This window comes from Pithys albifrons, chromosome 7, assembly GCF_047495875.1.
Source record: "Pithys albifrons albifrons isolate INPA30051 chromosome 7, PitAlb_v1, whole genome shotgun sequence".
Taxonomy (NCBI): Eukaryota; Metazoa; Chordata; class Aves; order Passeriformes; family Thamnophilidae; genus Pithys; species Pithys albifrons.
Window position 1 is genome coordinate 44,721,311 of NC_092464.1, and position 15,806 is coordinate 44,737,116.

The 15,806-nt window shown below is 39.9% G+C and overlaps 1 protein-coding gene across 1 annotated transcript in view; it reads left to right on the plus strand.

Annotated features, from left to right (window-relative positions):
- The window catches only part of GLB1 (galactosidase beta 1), a 38,102-nt gene extending 23,146 nt beyond the window's left edge, over positions 1–14,956 (plus strand). Inside the window, exons 12-16 of the mRNA XM_071561319.1 lie at positions 4,516–4,605; positions 5,378–5,491; positions 6,461–6,592; positions 10,470–10,709; positions 14,506–14,956. Coding sequence (XP_071417420.1) covers positions 4,516–4,605; positions 5,378–5,491; positions 6,461–6,592; positions 10,470–10,709; positions 14,506–14,766 — 837 coding nt within the window. The 3' untranslated portion in view covers positions 14,767–14,956. The remainder of the gene's footprint in view (positions 1–4,515; positions 4,606–5,377; positions 5,492–6,460; positions 6,593–10,469; positions 10,710–14,505) is intronic.
- The last annotated feature ends 850 nt before the right edge of the window (positions 14,957–15,806 follow it).

The window sequence follows — 15,806 nt, forward strand, 5'->3', positions numbered from 1 at the left end:
GCCTTTCTGTATCCTGTGTGACAACAGTGGTATAGCTGGTCAGCTCACAGATATCTGGGGTTTGCTCATGGCACCAGCATTTTAGGACCAAGGACAATATTCTGTGAGATATGGTTGAAAACTAGGTTCCTGCAGAGAGTGAAGAGGATAGCTAAATGGGCAACAGAAGAGACAACAGGTATAAACTTGGCTATGTTCCTTCTGCTGGACACAGACAAATTTTGAGATAGAGGATTACTGAATTTTGTGTGCTGGCACTGTAACTCCTAATGCTCTGATTTTATACTTTGTAATTTGAGTTTGTCAGCCATTTTTCCAATTATCAATACAGCTGATCTGTTATGTGCTGCAGCTGAAGTGTTGCAAAATTTGGTAGTGATAAGGCTTTGCAGGCATTTTCAAGTCGTTCTGCTCAAGTGGTGGGCAGAAATATTTTTCACATAAAAGTGGTTCACCAGTGAAGTTGAAACAGATCTATATCATTTTCAACAGCCTTTGAATGTCTTTGTGCCATATGAGATTTCACTGAACTGGCAGCAGTGACTAATTAGATGCTCTTATCAGTACACCCACCACTGTGGCTGCTGTCTAAGGCTGGCAGCACTTGGGAGCCCATGTCAGATTTTGATGCTAATCTCCTCATGGTTCATGGCTCTCAGATAAGGCTGTCCAGTTTCACTAGAATGATGAACTTTCCCTTTCATGCCTTCAAGCAATGAATGCTGCTGAGTGCCTGGTCCAGATACCTGTCTTACAAAGGAGTCAGATGACCAAGCTTGCTCAAATATCACAGCTTTGACCTGGCATTACATGGGAATCCCTGTTCCTTCACCTTCTACACTTCCTGCTTTTTTGAGAGGAAATGTTTTACTCTCTACACAGCAGTTTTAGAAAGCCAGATGGCATGTCTAAACTGCCAAGCATGAGGTTCCTGTCATACCTGTACATATATTGCATCTGCAGTGAAAGCCTCTAGAACTGTTTTCTGTGAAAAAATCAGCTTTTTGCTTTGTGACCCATTGCTTAAAGTCAGCAGCAGTTTGCTCTGCTTGGTTACCCTGCAACACAGGATGAGTCTCAAATCACAGAGGGTTTGTAGCATCCCAGCCAAAGCCTTCCTCCCAGCTCCATTCTGTCCCCTGCTGGGACCAAATTCAATGCACCTTGTTGTATGGAGAAGCCTGAATGTATTTGGGTGAATATCACAGAGGGAATATTTTAAGTAATAGGACATGGCTTTGGTAATAGTGAACTTTCCAGTGATGTGGTTTGCAGTGGCAGTGCCAAAGCAGGTACTGTGTGAAGCTTCACTGTGCAGGTGAGGCCCAGCAGTCAGTCTGCTATGCAGAGCACTGAATCTACTGCAGTGAACCAACTCCCTTGACACTTTTTCAAAAAAGAAGAGAGAAAGGAGACTTCAGCGTATTTTCAGGAGTCATGTTGTATTTATCATAGGTACATATAACCAGAGCAGACTGTTCTCTATTGGGGTTTTTTCCCCCACAAGATACTCTGTGACAATTCAGCCCTTATGTACCAACTCCCCATGGTGGTCCTGCGGTGTAAAGGAGAGCACTCTGGACTCTGAATCCCAAGGTCCTGAGTTCGAGTCTCAGTGGGACCATCCCCTGGCAGTTCAATGCCTCCCTGCCATCCCATCCCATCAGATCTCGGATGCTCAGCAGGGTCAACCCCGGTTAGTACTGGGGGCTGTGACAGTCCCGAGGACTTCGCTGTCACTGTCCAAGCTCGGTCGGCCGTGGCAGATGGACCTCAGGTGTTAAAGGGTGCGGCCAGTTCTGTGCACGCTGTGCCTCACGTGAAAAATCCACTGTGCAGGCTGGAAGGGCGCACCCACGTGGGGAGAGCCCTTCCCAAATCTTCGTTGGCAATGTTTGGCCATACATACATACAGCAGTCAACAGGAACTTGCAGCAAGACTAGATCTTCAGGGTTTTGTTGTGTGCACATGACCGAAGGCTGAAAAGCTGAACAAAGGTAACCTATTGAAGTTTCAAAGAAATGAGCTTTAAAATCAAACAGGCACATGTGCAAGCTACTAATACTCAGTTGAACAAGGCACAGAACAGCACTCACAACCAGTTAGTAGCTCATTGTGACTGTGTGCTCTTAATGCTGCTTACGTTCATTTCTGATAGCGCTGTCCATCTCGGGCTAAGACTATTAGTTCTCACAGGATTGTTGTTTAATTCTGTAAATTAACTCTGCCAGTGTCTGTGCATCTCTTGCTTTACAGCTGTTGCAGAGAAGTGGGCAGTTCAGTCTCTTCTGTGACCTGCCAAGTCCTGCATATTGCTGTAACATTACTGGCTCCCTTGGAGGAGCACAAGATAAGGAATGGAGCATATACACAGTATGGAATATTTGAGGAATTTTATTCTATGCAAGACAATTGCTGTTTTAGGTATAATGTTTCAACTGAAAACATAAGAGCAAACTACTTTCATAAAAATTTTGCAGCTGTTGTTCGACCAGCAGGCTTCTTGCCTGAGTGAACGTGCTTAGCTGTGGGCTAGTGAGAGTGACCCAACCTCCAGGCATTATCTTTTGTATACTTACGGCATCCTTTTGCTAGTTCCTAGCAAGAGTTAACATAAGCTCGTTTAAAAAGCCTGTTTAGTTCTATGTCTACATGCTTCTTGTGGTTTAATCCTGGTAGGCAGCTGAGCAGCACAGAGCAGCTCACTTGCTCTCCCTCTGCGGGGTGGGGGAGAGAATCGGAAAGGTAGAAGTGTGAAAACTTGTGGTTTGCAATAAAGACAGTTTAATAGGTAAAGCAAAAATTGCCTGCATAAGTAAAGTGAAAACTGCACACATGAGTAAGGCAAAATAAAAAGTTAATTTACTACTACCTATCTGCAGGGAAGTGTTCTGCCATCCCCAGGAAAATGGGGCTCCATAACAGAATCATTAAGTTTGGAAAAGATCTCAAAGATCATCAAGTCTGAGTGTTAACTCAGCACCACTGTGTTCACCACTGAACTGTGTTCCTGAGTGCCACATCACACACACCTTTTGAACAGTTCGTGTGTATTGGTTACTTGGTGAGATAAACACTGTCACTCCAAACATCTCCCCCTTCCTTCTTTTCCCCCAGCTTTTATTGCCAAGCATGGCACCATATGGTATGGGAAACCCCCTTGGTTACTGGGGGTCAGCTGTCCCTCCTGTGTCCCCTCCCACACACTTCCTGTGCACCCCCAGCCTGCTCTCTGGTGGTGTGATGAGAGAAGCAGAAAAGCCCTTGACTCTGTGTAGGGCCTGCTCAACAATAACAAGAACATCCCTGTGTTATCAACACTGTCTCCAGCAAGAATCCAAAACACAGCCCCATACTACCTACTGTGAAGAAATTTAACTATATCCCAGCCAAAACCAGTACTATAATGCAGAATTAGTTATGTGTGCATAGATGATTCATTCTGATTTCTGTTGCATCACTGCAAAATGCTGGATGTATCTTTTAATATTTCATGCTGTCATGTATGCTCTGGAAAAATTCAATACTTCTGTTATTGAAGTAGCCTCAGAAGTTTGAATTGCTGTGAATGCTTTTACAATACAGTTTGACAAGATTTTAAGCACCTAAATTTTTTACTGGTTTTTTTTCTCAAGCATTGGAATGAAATCTGTGTTTGAAAAGTATTTTGAATGTCTAATGTGTAATTACCACTGAAGAGTGATAATAATTCTGGTGAAACAGGTTGACATCTTGCAGGAAAAATTACGTGCAGTTTGATTTTTTGAGCTTGTAAGACAGTATGCATGTTGTGGACATTTTGAGTAAACTAAAATTGAGAGAGTTGTACATGGGTAGAAAACTGTAATTGCAAAAGGAAATTGCAGATGGCAACAAAAGGCAATTTAATTGTACACATCTAAGTCCTCATTCAGTGAGGTATTTATGTATCTGACTACCCTAAACCTGGCTCCCAGTGTCACTGAAATGTCCAGCTACTTACATGTGACAACTGAATGACAGCCCTGATATTTTTGAAATAATCTAAGACTAAATTAGGGTAAATTCATCTTGGATAGCTCTTGATAGGACCAAATTGTATCCTTACTTAGCTTAGAATGATTCCAGAGTGATTCAATAGATATCAGTGGCATTTTCCCTAGCTTTATTCCAAGTATAATTGAGCACTATTTAGATAATATAGGTGTTTTCTATTAATTGTCCAGAGCAGTTGTGTTTATGAGAAACTACTGGGTTAGTTCTTGTTTAATAATAAAGGGTCACTTTTATTTTTATGAATGCATAGCAAATTTAGAACATCTACTGTTTTGAAACATTGCTCCACATGTAGCATGTTTCTTTCAGAGTTCATCATTTGTCTGTATTGTATTGTATATGTGTCTGCAAGGATGATGTAACGATTTGTTAACTCTCTGGACAGATGGAGTGAGCTGGCATGGTGGCTGGATATGCAAGCTGTTATATGTGGACTAGAACTTACTGACCTTCATATATCTCCTTTTTCTGTGCCACAGGCAGGCTCTGTGGTGGAGGTTCTTAATGGACTGTCTCCTTCTGGACCAGTAAAAAGCACTTACCCATTGACCTTTGTTCAACTAAAACAGGTGAGCATTACTTCGGTAGGCACTTTGCAGTAATTTTGGGAAGTTTATTTCAACAACCCTCTGTGGTATTACTCTTCTTATGTCATGTCTTACACCTTATCCTGGCACAGAAGTAATAGTATTATACAGGTATCCGGGATTCTTGCATTGCTGAACTTGCCTTTTTTTAGTTTCTTCTCCACCCAGCTCTCCTGACTGTTCAGGTCTCAGTGATGACTATGACATTTTTTTTCCGTTCCTGATGAGGAACTTAGTGAGAAATATTTCAGAACGTTCATGATGTAAACTATGCAGTATTTAAAGATGATAGATAATTAAAGATAATAGATAATTAGATAATATTACATAATATTGATGAATATGTCAATTTTGGGGCAGTGAGTAACAAGTGAACTCAGTTATAAAGGGATTTTCCAGCTAGCTTTTCATTGATTTTAATGAAGAAATAATACTGTTGGTCATTAACTGCTTTCTATTTATTGAGGAAATACCTTCTTAGATAGACCCTTATCTTACAAGGTTACATAAATTTTCTGATGAAATTTATAAGTGGAAACTCTGTAGAACTTACACCCATTAACTAAAGGTCAAAGTGAACTCTGATCTGAAATGGTGTCTGTGATAGATGTTATCTGAAGTGAATGAAAGTTAACATTTCAGTCCAAGCACGTAGGCAGAAATGTGGGATATTTCTAATTCTGACATGAATTGAAACTATGGAATGACTTGGTTCATGAATCTGCTTGGGTTTTCTTTTCTTTTCTTTTCCCAGTACTTTGGGTTTGTGCTGTACAGAACTGCCCTTCCAAAGAACTGTACGGAGCCAACCGAACTGTCTTCCCCTTGGAACGGAATCCACGATCGTGCCTATGTCTCTGTTGATGGGGTAAAAACACTGTTTGCTGGGGGTAATTTCTGCCATGAGTGGCTTTTGTGGAAGTCATGGGTGCAGTCTGTGTTTGTTTCCCTCCTTTCTCTACACCAAAACAACCCTGATCTTATTCAATCACATGAAGGAAATAAGGAAGTAGATAGTTGATTCATACTAAATGTTAAAATTTGTATTTGAGAAAAAATTACTGTATTATCTTACCATTTTTTAAATTTGAATGTTGGTAGAGATGCATGGCTTAAGTGAGTAAAACCTAGTGAAAGTGTTAACTTGCAGGTTCATGAGATATGTTAATGATTTATGTGCTTGGTGGCTTTCTGCAGTGTTTCCATAGATTTTTGTTTTTACTATTGTTCTCTTATTTTTTCCTTTGAGGGTGAGAGGAAGGGGAAGCCTATGTCTTACCTTATGAAACTGGCTTCTGACCACAGTTTCAGAAACAAAAAAAACGAAGCTTATTGTATGGAATGTGAACTTTGTCTTCTTTCCGATAAGAAGGGGTTTGTTCCTGCTTAATAAGAATTAATATAAATTTATGGACTTTTATCACCTATTTTTTAACTAACATTTGACCTGTGCCGACTCTCATCACCTTTATGTCTGGGTCAAGCTCTTCTTTCCTTATGTTGTGGAAATAGGAATAAATAAAATTGAATACTGATATGTGCCAAATTGGAAGATGAAGTCCCTTTAAATCACTGATATTGCCAAAATTTTTTCAGTCAGTAGACTAAATTTGAGAACTTGCTTTTTGTGAATTCGGTGCATCAAAACCCGCTAGTCCATCCAGTGGATGTGTACTAAAGTGTGAAAATATGAACATTGACATAGCAGTTCAGGAGATTATTTTTCTTTTTACTCTTTTTTTTTTGGTAATTTCATTTTTGTTTTCTTCATGCAAGTTGCAAAAAGAAATAACAGAGTCTTTTTGTTGTTTTCTTCCTTGTGTTGTAATTCATGTAGGTTCCTCAGGGTGTCCTTGAAAGGGGCAAATCACTTACAATAAACATAACTGGGAGGGCTGGAGCAAATCTAGACGTCTTGGTAGAGAATATGGGCCGAGTCAACTTTGGTAGATACAATAATGACTTTAAGGTAAGTAAAATGAATTGAGTTATTGGATTCTAATGGCTTTTCTTCTTTTCCACAGGTTAAAAAGAAAGTAGTGGGTTAGAGAGAGAAAAAAGGTCAGGATTACACAAATGGAACTTTACCTCAAAATATAATTGCTCACTAGTTTTCATTTGAGTTTTTCCAGTCACTGAAATCAATGTGAAATCAAAAACTGCCAGACATCTTTTAGATTTTTTTTTGGTTCACTTATGTTATCGCCCACGAGATTTTCCGATTGAGTTGAGCCTGTAGCTAACATTTTAAAATGTGCAAAACTGTTTGTATAAACTCCATAAATGGGTTGGAAATTGGTCTAAAACTTGATTATACTTTGAGCTTTGTGAATCCTGGGATTGCATTTGGGGGGTTGGTGGGTTTAGAGGTTGTATTTGTGCATATAGACACTTGTGTATCTCTCTCCCTGTCCCATTTCTCCTGTCAGCAGCGTGCCCTTGCAGTATTTTCAGTGTGGCTGGGAAAGGCTGTCTCATGAGCACTTCACCATGCAAAAGTGACAGTTCAAATTTGGACTCGTCAGGTTTGAGAGATAATTATCAGAAAGCTTCCAAGTGCTTCTGGCTTTGGTGGGTTGACCTTGGCTTCAACTGTGTGCCACAAAAACATTCTGTCACTCCTCCATCAACAGGAGAAGGGGAGAAAATATGACAAAAAGTTTGTGGTTCAAGATAAGGACAGGGAGATCACTCAGCAATTACTGTCATGGGTGAAACAGGCTCGACTTGGGGAAATCAATTTATTGCAAGTTAAACACAGAAGGATAATGAGAAATAAGAATAAATCCTAGAAACACTCTTCCCTCCTTCCCAGGCTCAATCTCACTCCTGATTCTTCTACCTCCTCCCATTGAGCAGCACAGGGGAATAAGGAATGGGGGTTATGGTCAGTTAATCACATACTGTCTCTGTTGCTCCTTTCTCCTCACACTCATTCCCCTGCTCCAGCATGGAGTCCTACCCAGGAGAGACAGTCCTTCACAAACTTCTCCAGTGTCAGTCCTTACTATGGGCTGCAGTTCTTCACAGGCTGCTCCAGTGTGGATCTGTCCATGGAGTGCAGTCCTGCAGACACAGACTGCAGGGTCACAAGGACTGCCAGAAAACCTGCTCTAGTGTGGGCTCTTCTCCACAGATCCACAAGTCCTGCCAGAAGCCTGCTCCAGTGCAAGCTTCTGCAGGGTCTACCCTCCTTTGGTGCATCCAAGTGCTATGGCCTGGGATCCTCCTTGTGCTGCAGGTGGATATCTGCTCCACTGTGGACCTTCATGGGCTGTGTCATTGTGGCCTGCAGGGGAATCTCTGCTCCTACACTTAGAGCACCTTCTTCCCCTCCTCCTTCACTGACTCTGGTATCTGCAAGGCTTTCTTTCCCGTTTTATTTCACTCCTCTCTCACAGCTGCTACACAGGGTTGTTTTTTTTGGCCTTTTTTAAATATGTCATAGAGGCACTGCCAGTGTTACTGATGGGCTCAGCAGTGGGTCTGTCTTGGAGTCAGGTGGAACTGTCATTGTCCCACACGGACCAGCTTCTGATGTCTTCTCACAAAAGCTCCCCTTGCATCTCCCCTTGCTACCAAAGCCATGCCATGTAAACCCAACACTACGGGGGTGCCACTAACATAGCATTAGAAAGGGCAGAGGCAAAAAGTAAATTTTTCTGGTTTTTGACTTAATGGGATCCCCAGTGCTGTGTGATAGTTGATAGAAGAGAGTTGTTCTGTAAAGGCCAGTCTTGTGTTGTGCTTGTGCAGTGTACAGTTCACAGCATGCTTTTTTTTTTAGTTTTTGATATTATTAGGACACAGTTGGTAGCAGTAGTGCCAACTCTGTCCATACTGTCTGTTCAAGGTATTTCACCTTTATCTGAGTGGCAGGAGAGGGAAGCTAGCTAGTATCTTAGTGTTTTCCCTTCATGTTGAGGCAGCAGCAATGTTTTTATGTGTTTAATAACAGGCCAGGTGATACAGAAACTTACGTGCTTAGTGTTAAATTAAGGTAACAAGAGTGCTCAGTGTTGCTGTGGTTGAGGTGAAATTCACACTTAGACCAGGGTTTCAATCTTTTTAAGGTTTAAGAGTGAAAGCAAATTTAGGAGACATGTCCATGGTAAGAATAGTCCTCGCATAGCAGGATCCTTCTGTGTAGAAAAGGTGGTGTTTCTTAGGTAGCCTTGAACTGTGTGCATCACTTCTTCCCAGAGAATTCTTCCATCTTGCTGTTCTTTGTGTTAATTTTGAAAACTGGCAATAATTACATCTGGGGGTTTAGATGTTTTGTGTTTTTGAAAATCACAGTAGGTGAAGAAGTTCCTGCCTTGTGAAGCCTTGCATTTTTAAGGCAATAGGATGGTTTCCAGGGTTTTATTTGTTTGGGGTTTTATCACTTTTTTGAGCATGAAATGGAACTAGGCATTTAGATTTTGGGAAAGAATCTTAAAAGGATTTTGGTTTTAAAACATCCTGCTGACCTACATCTTGTTGGAGGACACAAAAAAAGAAATTGTGTGGTTTCTGTTTTTTAGCGTTTTTTCACATGCTCACTGTCATCTATATATTAGTTTTACCTGGAAAGTTTATAGCCACATCTGGTCCATGGAATGTGCATTCTTATGCAGACCAAAGTAAGAATGTTTAGTAGGCACTTCATATAATTTGAAAAAATCCCACTGTTCGTAGTGCATAGAGATGACCTTAGTGAGGCAGGTTAGAAGGTTCAGCCTTAAAGTGTCATTGCATTACTTCAGTTGATTACTGGACAGAGTAGAGTCTAGGTTGTATAGAAAAGTTTTGTCACTTAACTCTGTGCAGATATTTTATTTTGACATAAGAAGAATAAGCTCCTGTTCTGTGAAGTGGATGTCTAGGTAAAGGAAGAGACAACCAGTTAGTGCTCGTACAGATGATGAAGCCTGTGGAGTCAATGCAGAGCTTACTAGTTATCACAACAGATACACAGTGTAGTATCAGCCCTCCAAAGCCATAGGAACTGTGGTTTTGCTTGTTCCTGTTTGACAGGTGTTGTTAGAACTGAAGTTGCGCGGAAAAACAGCGTCTACGCTGGGTCTGTTCAAGCAGTTAAAATCAACCCCTTGCATTGTACTGAAATGCCACTTTAGGAACTACTACTCTAACACAATCAGGGTGTATGCAGGTGTTAGTGTTCCTTTCATTCTTCTTAAAATCATGACATTACCTGGCTTTTGCCTTCATGAGCTGTGTGCATTCTTGTGTGCATTGGGGGGTGATGTGAACGACTGTGTTTGTGGTTCCGTGGAAATGAAATGGAACTCCGTGGGCTTGAAGCTGACTGTAAGCTTAGTGTTTCACTGAATTTGGCATGTGCATTGGTTTTTGTGATACCCTATCTTGTCTGGTGAAGATTTGTAGGAAGTAAATACCACTTTCTATGCTATTATGCAGGTTAATGTCTTGGGTTAGTGACTCAGTGTTACCAAATGATGGTATCTCAGACTTAATGATATTTAATGTTGCCTCTGCTTTTTAAGCCCTAAGTTTTGAAATTGTATTCATGTTACAGCAAAATTGAAATTTTCCCAGTTACAGGAGAAAGATCTGAAAAAAACCCTTGGGTATCAATAAAAGCGCAAAACTTTGAAGAGGAACAGATCTTTCGTAGAGAATAAATGAAACCCTTTATCTGAAGCAAAGCTTATGACTTGGTGAAGACCAGATGCTTGTTTTTTCACAGATTGGCAGCCAGCTGTTGCAAATACTTTGATTCAGTTTTTATTCCTGACTGATTTGTAGTTGCAGACAAATAACTTCAATAGCATGAACTAATTATTTTATATTTTGGTGTTACTTTTTTTTCTTCCTTTTAGGGTCTAGTTTCAAATTTAACTCTTGCTCAAGATATACTTGTTGGATGGGAAATGTATCCTCTAGACATAGATGGAGCAGTGAACTATGGCATCCTTCCTCTTCTTGATCAGCTGGAGAGATCTGTTGGCAATCCACCAAGTTATGAAGTACCTACGTTTTACACTGGTTGTCTTTCAATTCCTGGAGGGATTCCAGACTTGCCACAAGACACCTATGTCAATTTTCCTGGCTGGACAAAGGTACAACTTTTTGTGGTAAAAACTCAAAGTCTACTTAGAAAGCTACTGACTTCTATGGACAATCAAAGTCCACCTCTCTTGGGTGGGTCGAAATTGGTTGTGGTGGGGTATTTCAAATATATTTAAATGGCTAAGAAATAGATTCTTTGCTCTAAGTAAATCTACAGATAAAACATTATGAGAAGGGAAACATACCCAAAAAATACATTTTATTCATCTAAAAAGTGGAGCATCACAAAACAACCCAAAACCAAAATAACCCAACCAACCCACCTAGTTTTTTAACGGCAAGAAAATCAAGTGTCAGGCTGTTTAGAAATGCTGCATTTAGTTGTGAGGGGATTTTTTTTCCTGTATTTTTACCTTGAGATGTGAAGCAGAAGCAGCATTTTGTAGGGAAGAAAGTGAATACATGCCTTGGGTTAACAGTTTTTTATTCTGGTGTGACGTGCTACAGGACACTTTCCTCGTTATATGAATTGATTAAAAGTAGCTAGGAACATATTTGAGGTACTGTGTGAGGAGCTGTGTGTCCTCTTGCAGAGTATAGTGTTGGACTCAGCTGCTGGTGTTGTGCCTGTAGATACAGGTCTAATGCATGGAAGAGGTTCCCTGTAACTGGATGGAACAGATCAGAGTGCGCTGCTGTGAGAAGCTTGTGGGCAGATCTCTGTTAATGGAACTTCTCTCAGGGCTTTAAGTGTTTAAATCCAGGCTTTAGGGAGGTACCTGTGACAGTGTTAGGTAGCAAAATTGTTCCTTTCTGAAACAATTAATTTACTGGTATTACAATTAAGTAGGAGAAGGAGTTGCTGTTGATCTGTCTTATCTACCACTATTGCAGTGGTTAAAGCACTTCACAGTATGCAGAAGACTGCAATTCATTGCATGCACTTAGTGATGAGCTTGGATGAGGAAGTCTGACTTAGTCCCTGTTCCTGCATATATGTGTACGTCTCACACAATCACTGAATAAAATTCAAAAATAGCTTTTTTTGCATGGCAACTGAAATCTGAGACTTTTTCAGTAAATTCTGTGACCCCTTCAGTCATAGATCTTTAGGAAGCAAGATGGCCGTACCTGCCTATTGGCAAACGCATATTTAAAGTGGCAAATTAGTCCTAGAATTCTTTCATATTGGTGAAATTTTTTCCCTCTGATCTATGGAAACCTTTGTTTTACGTAGTTTGTACACCTTTTAAAGCAGTCATGGTGAGAGATCCCAGATGAAGTGTAAATTGGGCTGTTGAATTGATCCTTTCAGCTTTATATGGATTAGTCCAGAGTTTTAAATAAGATATCCAGGAGCAATGAGATTGAGGTGATGCTGGGTGTGGAAACTGTCTTCCAGAAAACTTCAGCAACGAGCAAATACCTTTAAGGCAGAGGACCTTACGGGTATATATTCCAATCAGGTCCCACTGTATCTGGACCTTAATTCCTTGAGTGGCACTGTGTCAATTACTGATGCCAAAGCATGGAGAGGAATTCTTAATAGGAGTTAAAACTCACCTATTTGAGATGTTAGAAAACTCTGGCAGCAACACTTATCAAGAAAACTTGTAGTCCTAATGATGGTTCTGCCTTTGCATACTCAGGCGAGGAGTACAGCACGATGGAGAGCCTGGAAGGAAGAGTGCAGCAGTAACAGTTCATGCCCTATGTTGTAGCTTGCTTGCCTTCAGTGGTTTTTTCAGCCCTTAACTAGGAAGAAAACCTCCTCCAACCTTCCCTGAAGAATCACCATGCCCTTGAGCATACATGCTGCTGAACATATGGTTAAATTTATTGGACCTTTTTTTTCTTCAGAAGAAAATGGGATTTGGAGTCAAAACTGTTCTTGATTTCTGTGGAATCATGGGCTGTAGCTGCTTTCCCTGCTAAAGAAAATCTGGCTACTGAAGATAAAGTTCTCCCCTCTTTCATTTTATTGGTAGTGCATATAGTGTCATAATTTGCTGGTTTTAGGACATACAAATTCCTGAGCGCGTGACAGTCTTTAGAAACTTCAGAGTTAATAAAGACAATTTGGAATTGAAAAATTTAAGTTCATAGCTTTACTGGAAAAATGAGTTACAACCAGGGGCTGATAAAGATCAGAAGCGGAGATCTGTCTGATCATACCTCCTGCATTTGAACTCTAATAGAGTTGATTCCTACAGTAAACACCTACTTCCCACAGGTTTACTGTCAGTGTCTGTAGGAGGACAGCTGCTGTCGGTCTAGTGGGTACACTCACTAATCTTGTGTGTGGGGAGTTTGCATTAATGCCATATTTTCTTATAAAATTACTGCAGAAGCAAGGTAGTGAGTTTGAGTAAAGATAAACTTGATTAAAAAAAAAGTTTGAGGTCAGAGTAAATTAACACCTTGGCAAAACAGTGCAAGATAGGATCTTATACCACGGAAGAGGGGAAATAACTGCGTTTGCAAATGTGCTATCTCCTTAAAAGTTTCTCTTGCGTGTTTCATAAAATTTGTTTTCATAAATACCTGAAAAAGGAAACACAAGAAAAATACCTCTAAAACAGCCTCAACAGCAATACTCACTATATTACAATTGTGTAAATCCTGCTAAAATATTGTTTTGATTTTGATTATCCCAGACAACTTTAAAAACCACTGAATGCAGTAAAAGTCCTTACTTTCCACTGATTCATTTACTATTTTTATCAGTGAACATCAATGCTGCAAGTTAGTTTGTTTTTCCTCTATATTTTGATTACCAAAAGCCACAGCAAGAGGAGAAAACACAAATGTTCCCATCCCTTTTCTTGACACTGAACTGTTGTTTGACATATAGTGAAAAGGACACTTTGAAGGATTAAAAGCAATTTATTTATCCAAATTAGCTGTATATCCTCTCTTCCATCTTGCTTAATAAGCAAAACTCAGCACGACTTGATAGAAGGCAGTTTACAGTTATACTAAACATTCTGCATCCCTCCAATTTATAGACTTTTGGAAAAATCTCCATTTGTGTCACTTCAGCGTGTCTGTTTTGTGGTGCATAAATGATTGTTTTACCTTTTTTCTTTTTCTGCTTGCCGATTTTTTTTAATCTTTCGATACATAAGGTATTTATAATGTTAGGACAGTATTTTGAACCAGGGGTCCTGAGCACTTCAACTATAAAAAGCAATTTAAAGAGGTTTTTTTCCAGGTTAACCACAATTTAATTGCACCTAAAACTAGCAGACCACCAAGGGTTTTAATAATTGTGATGATTGTATGTAACCACAATAAAATACAATCCTTTCTTGCAGTGTGATTTCACAAGTACTTGTGTTGACTAAGAGACTTCTGAGTTTCATGTGTCTAGACATGCTGTATCTGTTCCATGAAATCACTGAACAGGGGGGGCCTACCAAGGTAGTGTAATTGCACACTTGTACAGAGAGTCACAACAGAATTAGGAGCTGCATTTTTCTTCTGTGAGTTCTTCCTACTTTTAACAATCGGCTTCAAGCAAAAACAGTCTTCAGGTTTGTTTTGATCTTTAACTTGGTGCAAAATTCAGTGTGAGGAACCTGCAATTGTTTTCCTAAGTATTGTCATATTTGGAATTGCTGCAGTATTTGATCACTTTCTTTTTAAATATTAATGGTAGCTTTAACTGCTGAGGGAATTTAGATTATTTTGACTGTCTTTAGCATTTTCCTGAACAGATTTTCTATCCTGGTGTTCTATCGATAAAGGAAATTTGGTTACCATATGAAGAGTATTATGTTTAAAGCTATTTTGTCATTTGATCTCTGACAAATAATTAAATGTTATTTTTTTCTCTCTTAACAGGGGCAAATTTGGATCAATGGCTTTAATCTTGGTCGCTACTGGCCAGCCCGTGGTCCTCAGTTGACCCTTTATGTTCCAAGGAATGTGCTTGTTTCGTCGGTGCCAAACAACATAACAGTGTTGGAGCTGGAGAGTTCTCCTTGCAGCACCCAGGCGTGCGAAATAGAATTTGTAGATGAACCCAACATCAATGCAACCACACAGTATGAAAATTATGACCCCCACCTCTTTTTTAGAGACATGTGGCTGAACCATCTATAATGATTTGAGTATTTCTTTATCTTCCCTCCACTTTGCTTCCCTTTCCATCAAATCATACTGATTAACACCAGGTCTTTAAAAAAGGGAAGTTGTTTAGCTGAGGCAACTTTTTAAAATCTTCAAAGACTTTTTAATCTCTCAGTTAAATATTGAAGTTCTTTTTAAAAATAAAAGCTGTATCTTTAACATTTGCCTTCGACTGTGAAATTGAACTCAACTGGAAGGTAATGTTTGCATCAGTCCAGTAAAAATATAGTCCTTGTATGCTGTTTGCACTACAGTAACCTTCTTACACTTTTATTTTTTTACCATGTTTTGCAACTGGAGAGAAGCCTACAAAGTAGGTGCACAGCCCCTTCCAGCTTGCTGGTTTCAATCATGTGGACTGGTAGGTCAATGCTGCCAACAGACAAGACTTACAGCTTCTTTTATCACATGGTTAGTATCAACCTCATTTTAGTCTAATTGGGCTCACTGCCAGTGTTAAGTGGACCTCATTTTTTCAATGACCTCCATGCAAGTGACTTTTGGAAAATTTCAGTTGGTTGCTTACAGTTCCTGTGAGAACAACTGCAGAAAAGAGCACTGAAATGGCTGCTGGTCCAAACAGCAGTAACACAGAGAGGGACCTTGCAGTCTGCCTGTGTCCCCTCTTAGGAAGCCAATTTGCTGCCTCCCTTCTGCTGTCTCTGAAGACTTCAAGTGAATTGGGAAGTACAAGGACGTCTGTAACATTTAGGCTGTTGTGTTTAAACCATAGCCTCTAACTAACCTGCCTGCAGAACGTAGGTTTAAAATGAACTGATTTTCCTCTAATATATCCTTTTTATTTTTATTTTCTTTTTCCTAATGGGTTTGGAGTACCTGCTTTTCCTTGGAAGGAGAATGCTTTAAGTTAAAGAATTTTATTTTACTTCTAATCATTGATTCACATCATCTGCTTTGTTCCAGTAAACTGATGGTCTTTTGCAAGTGCCTGATATTTGCAAAGATGCACAAATTCTGTCAGTCCAGCTGACATTCTAGAGCAGACAGAACCT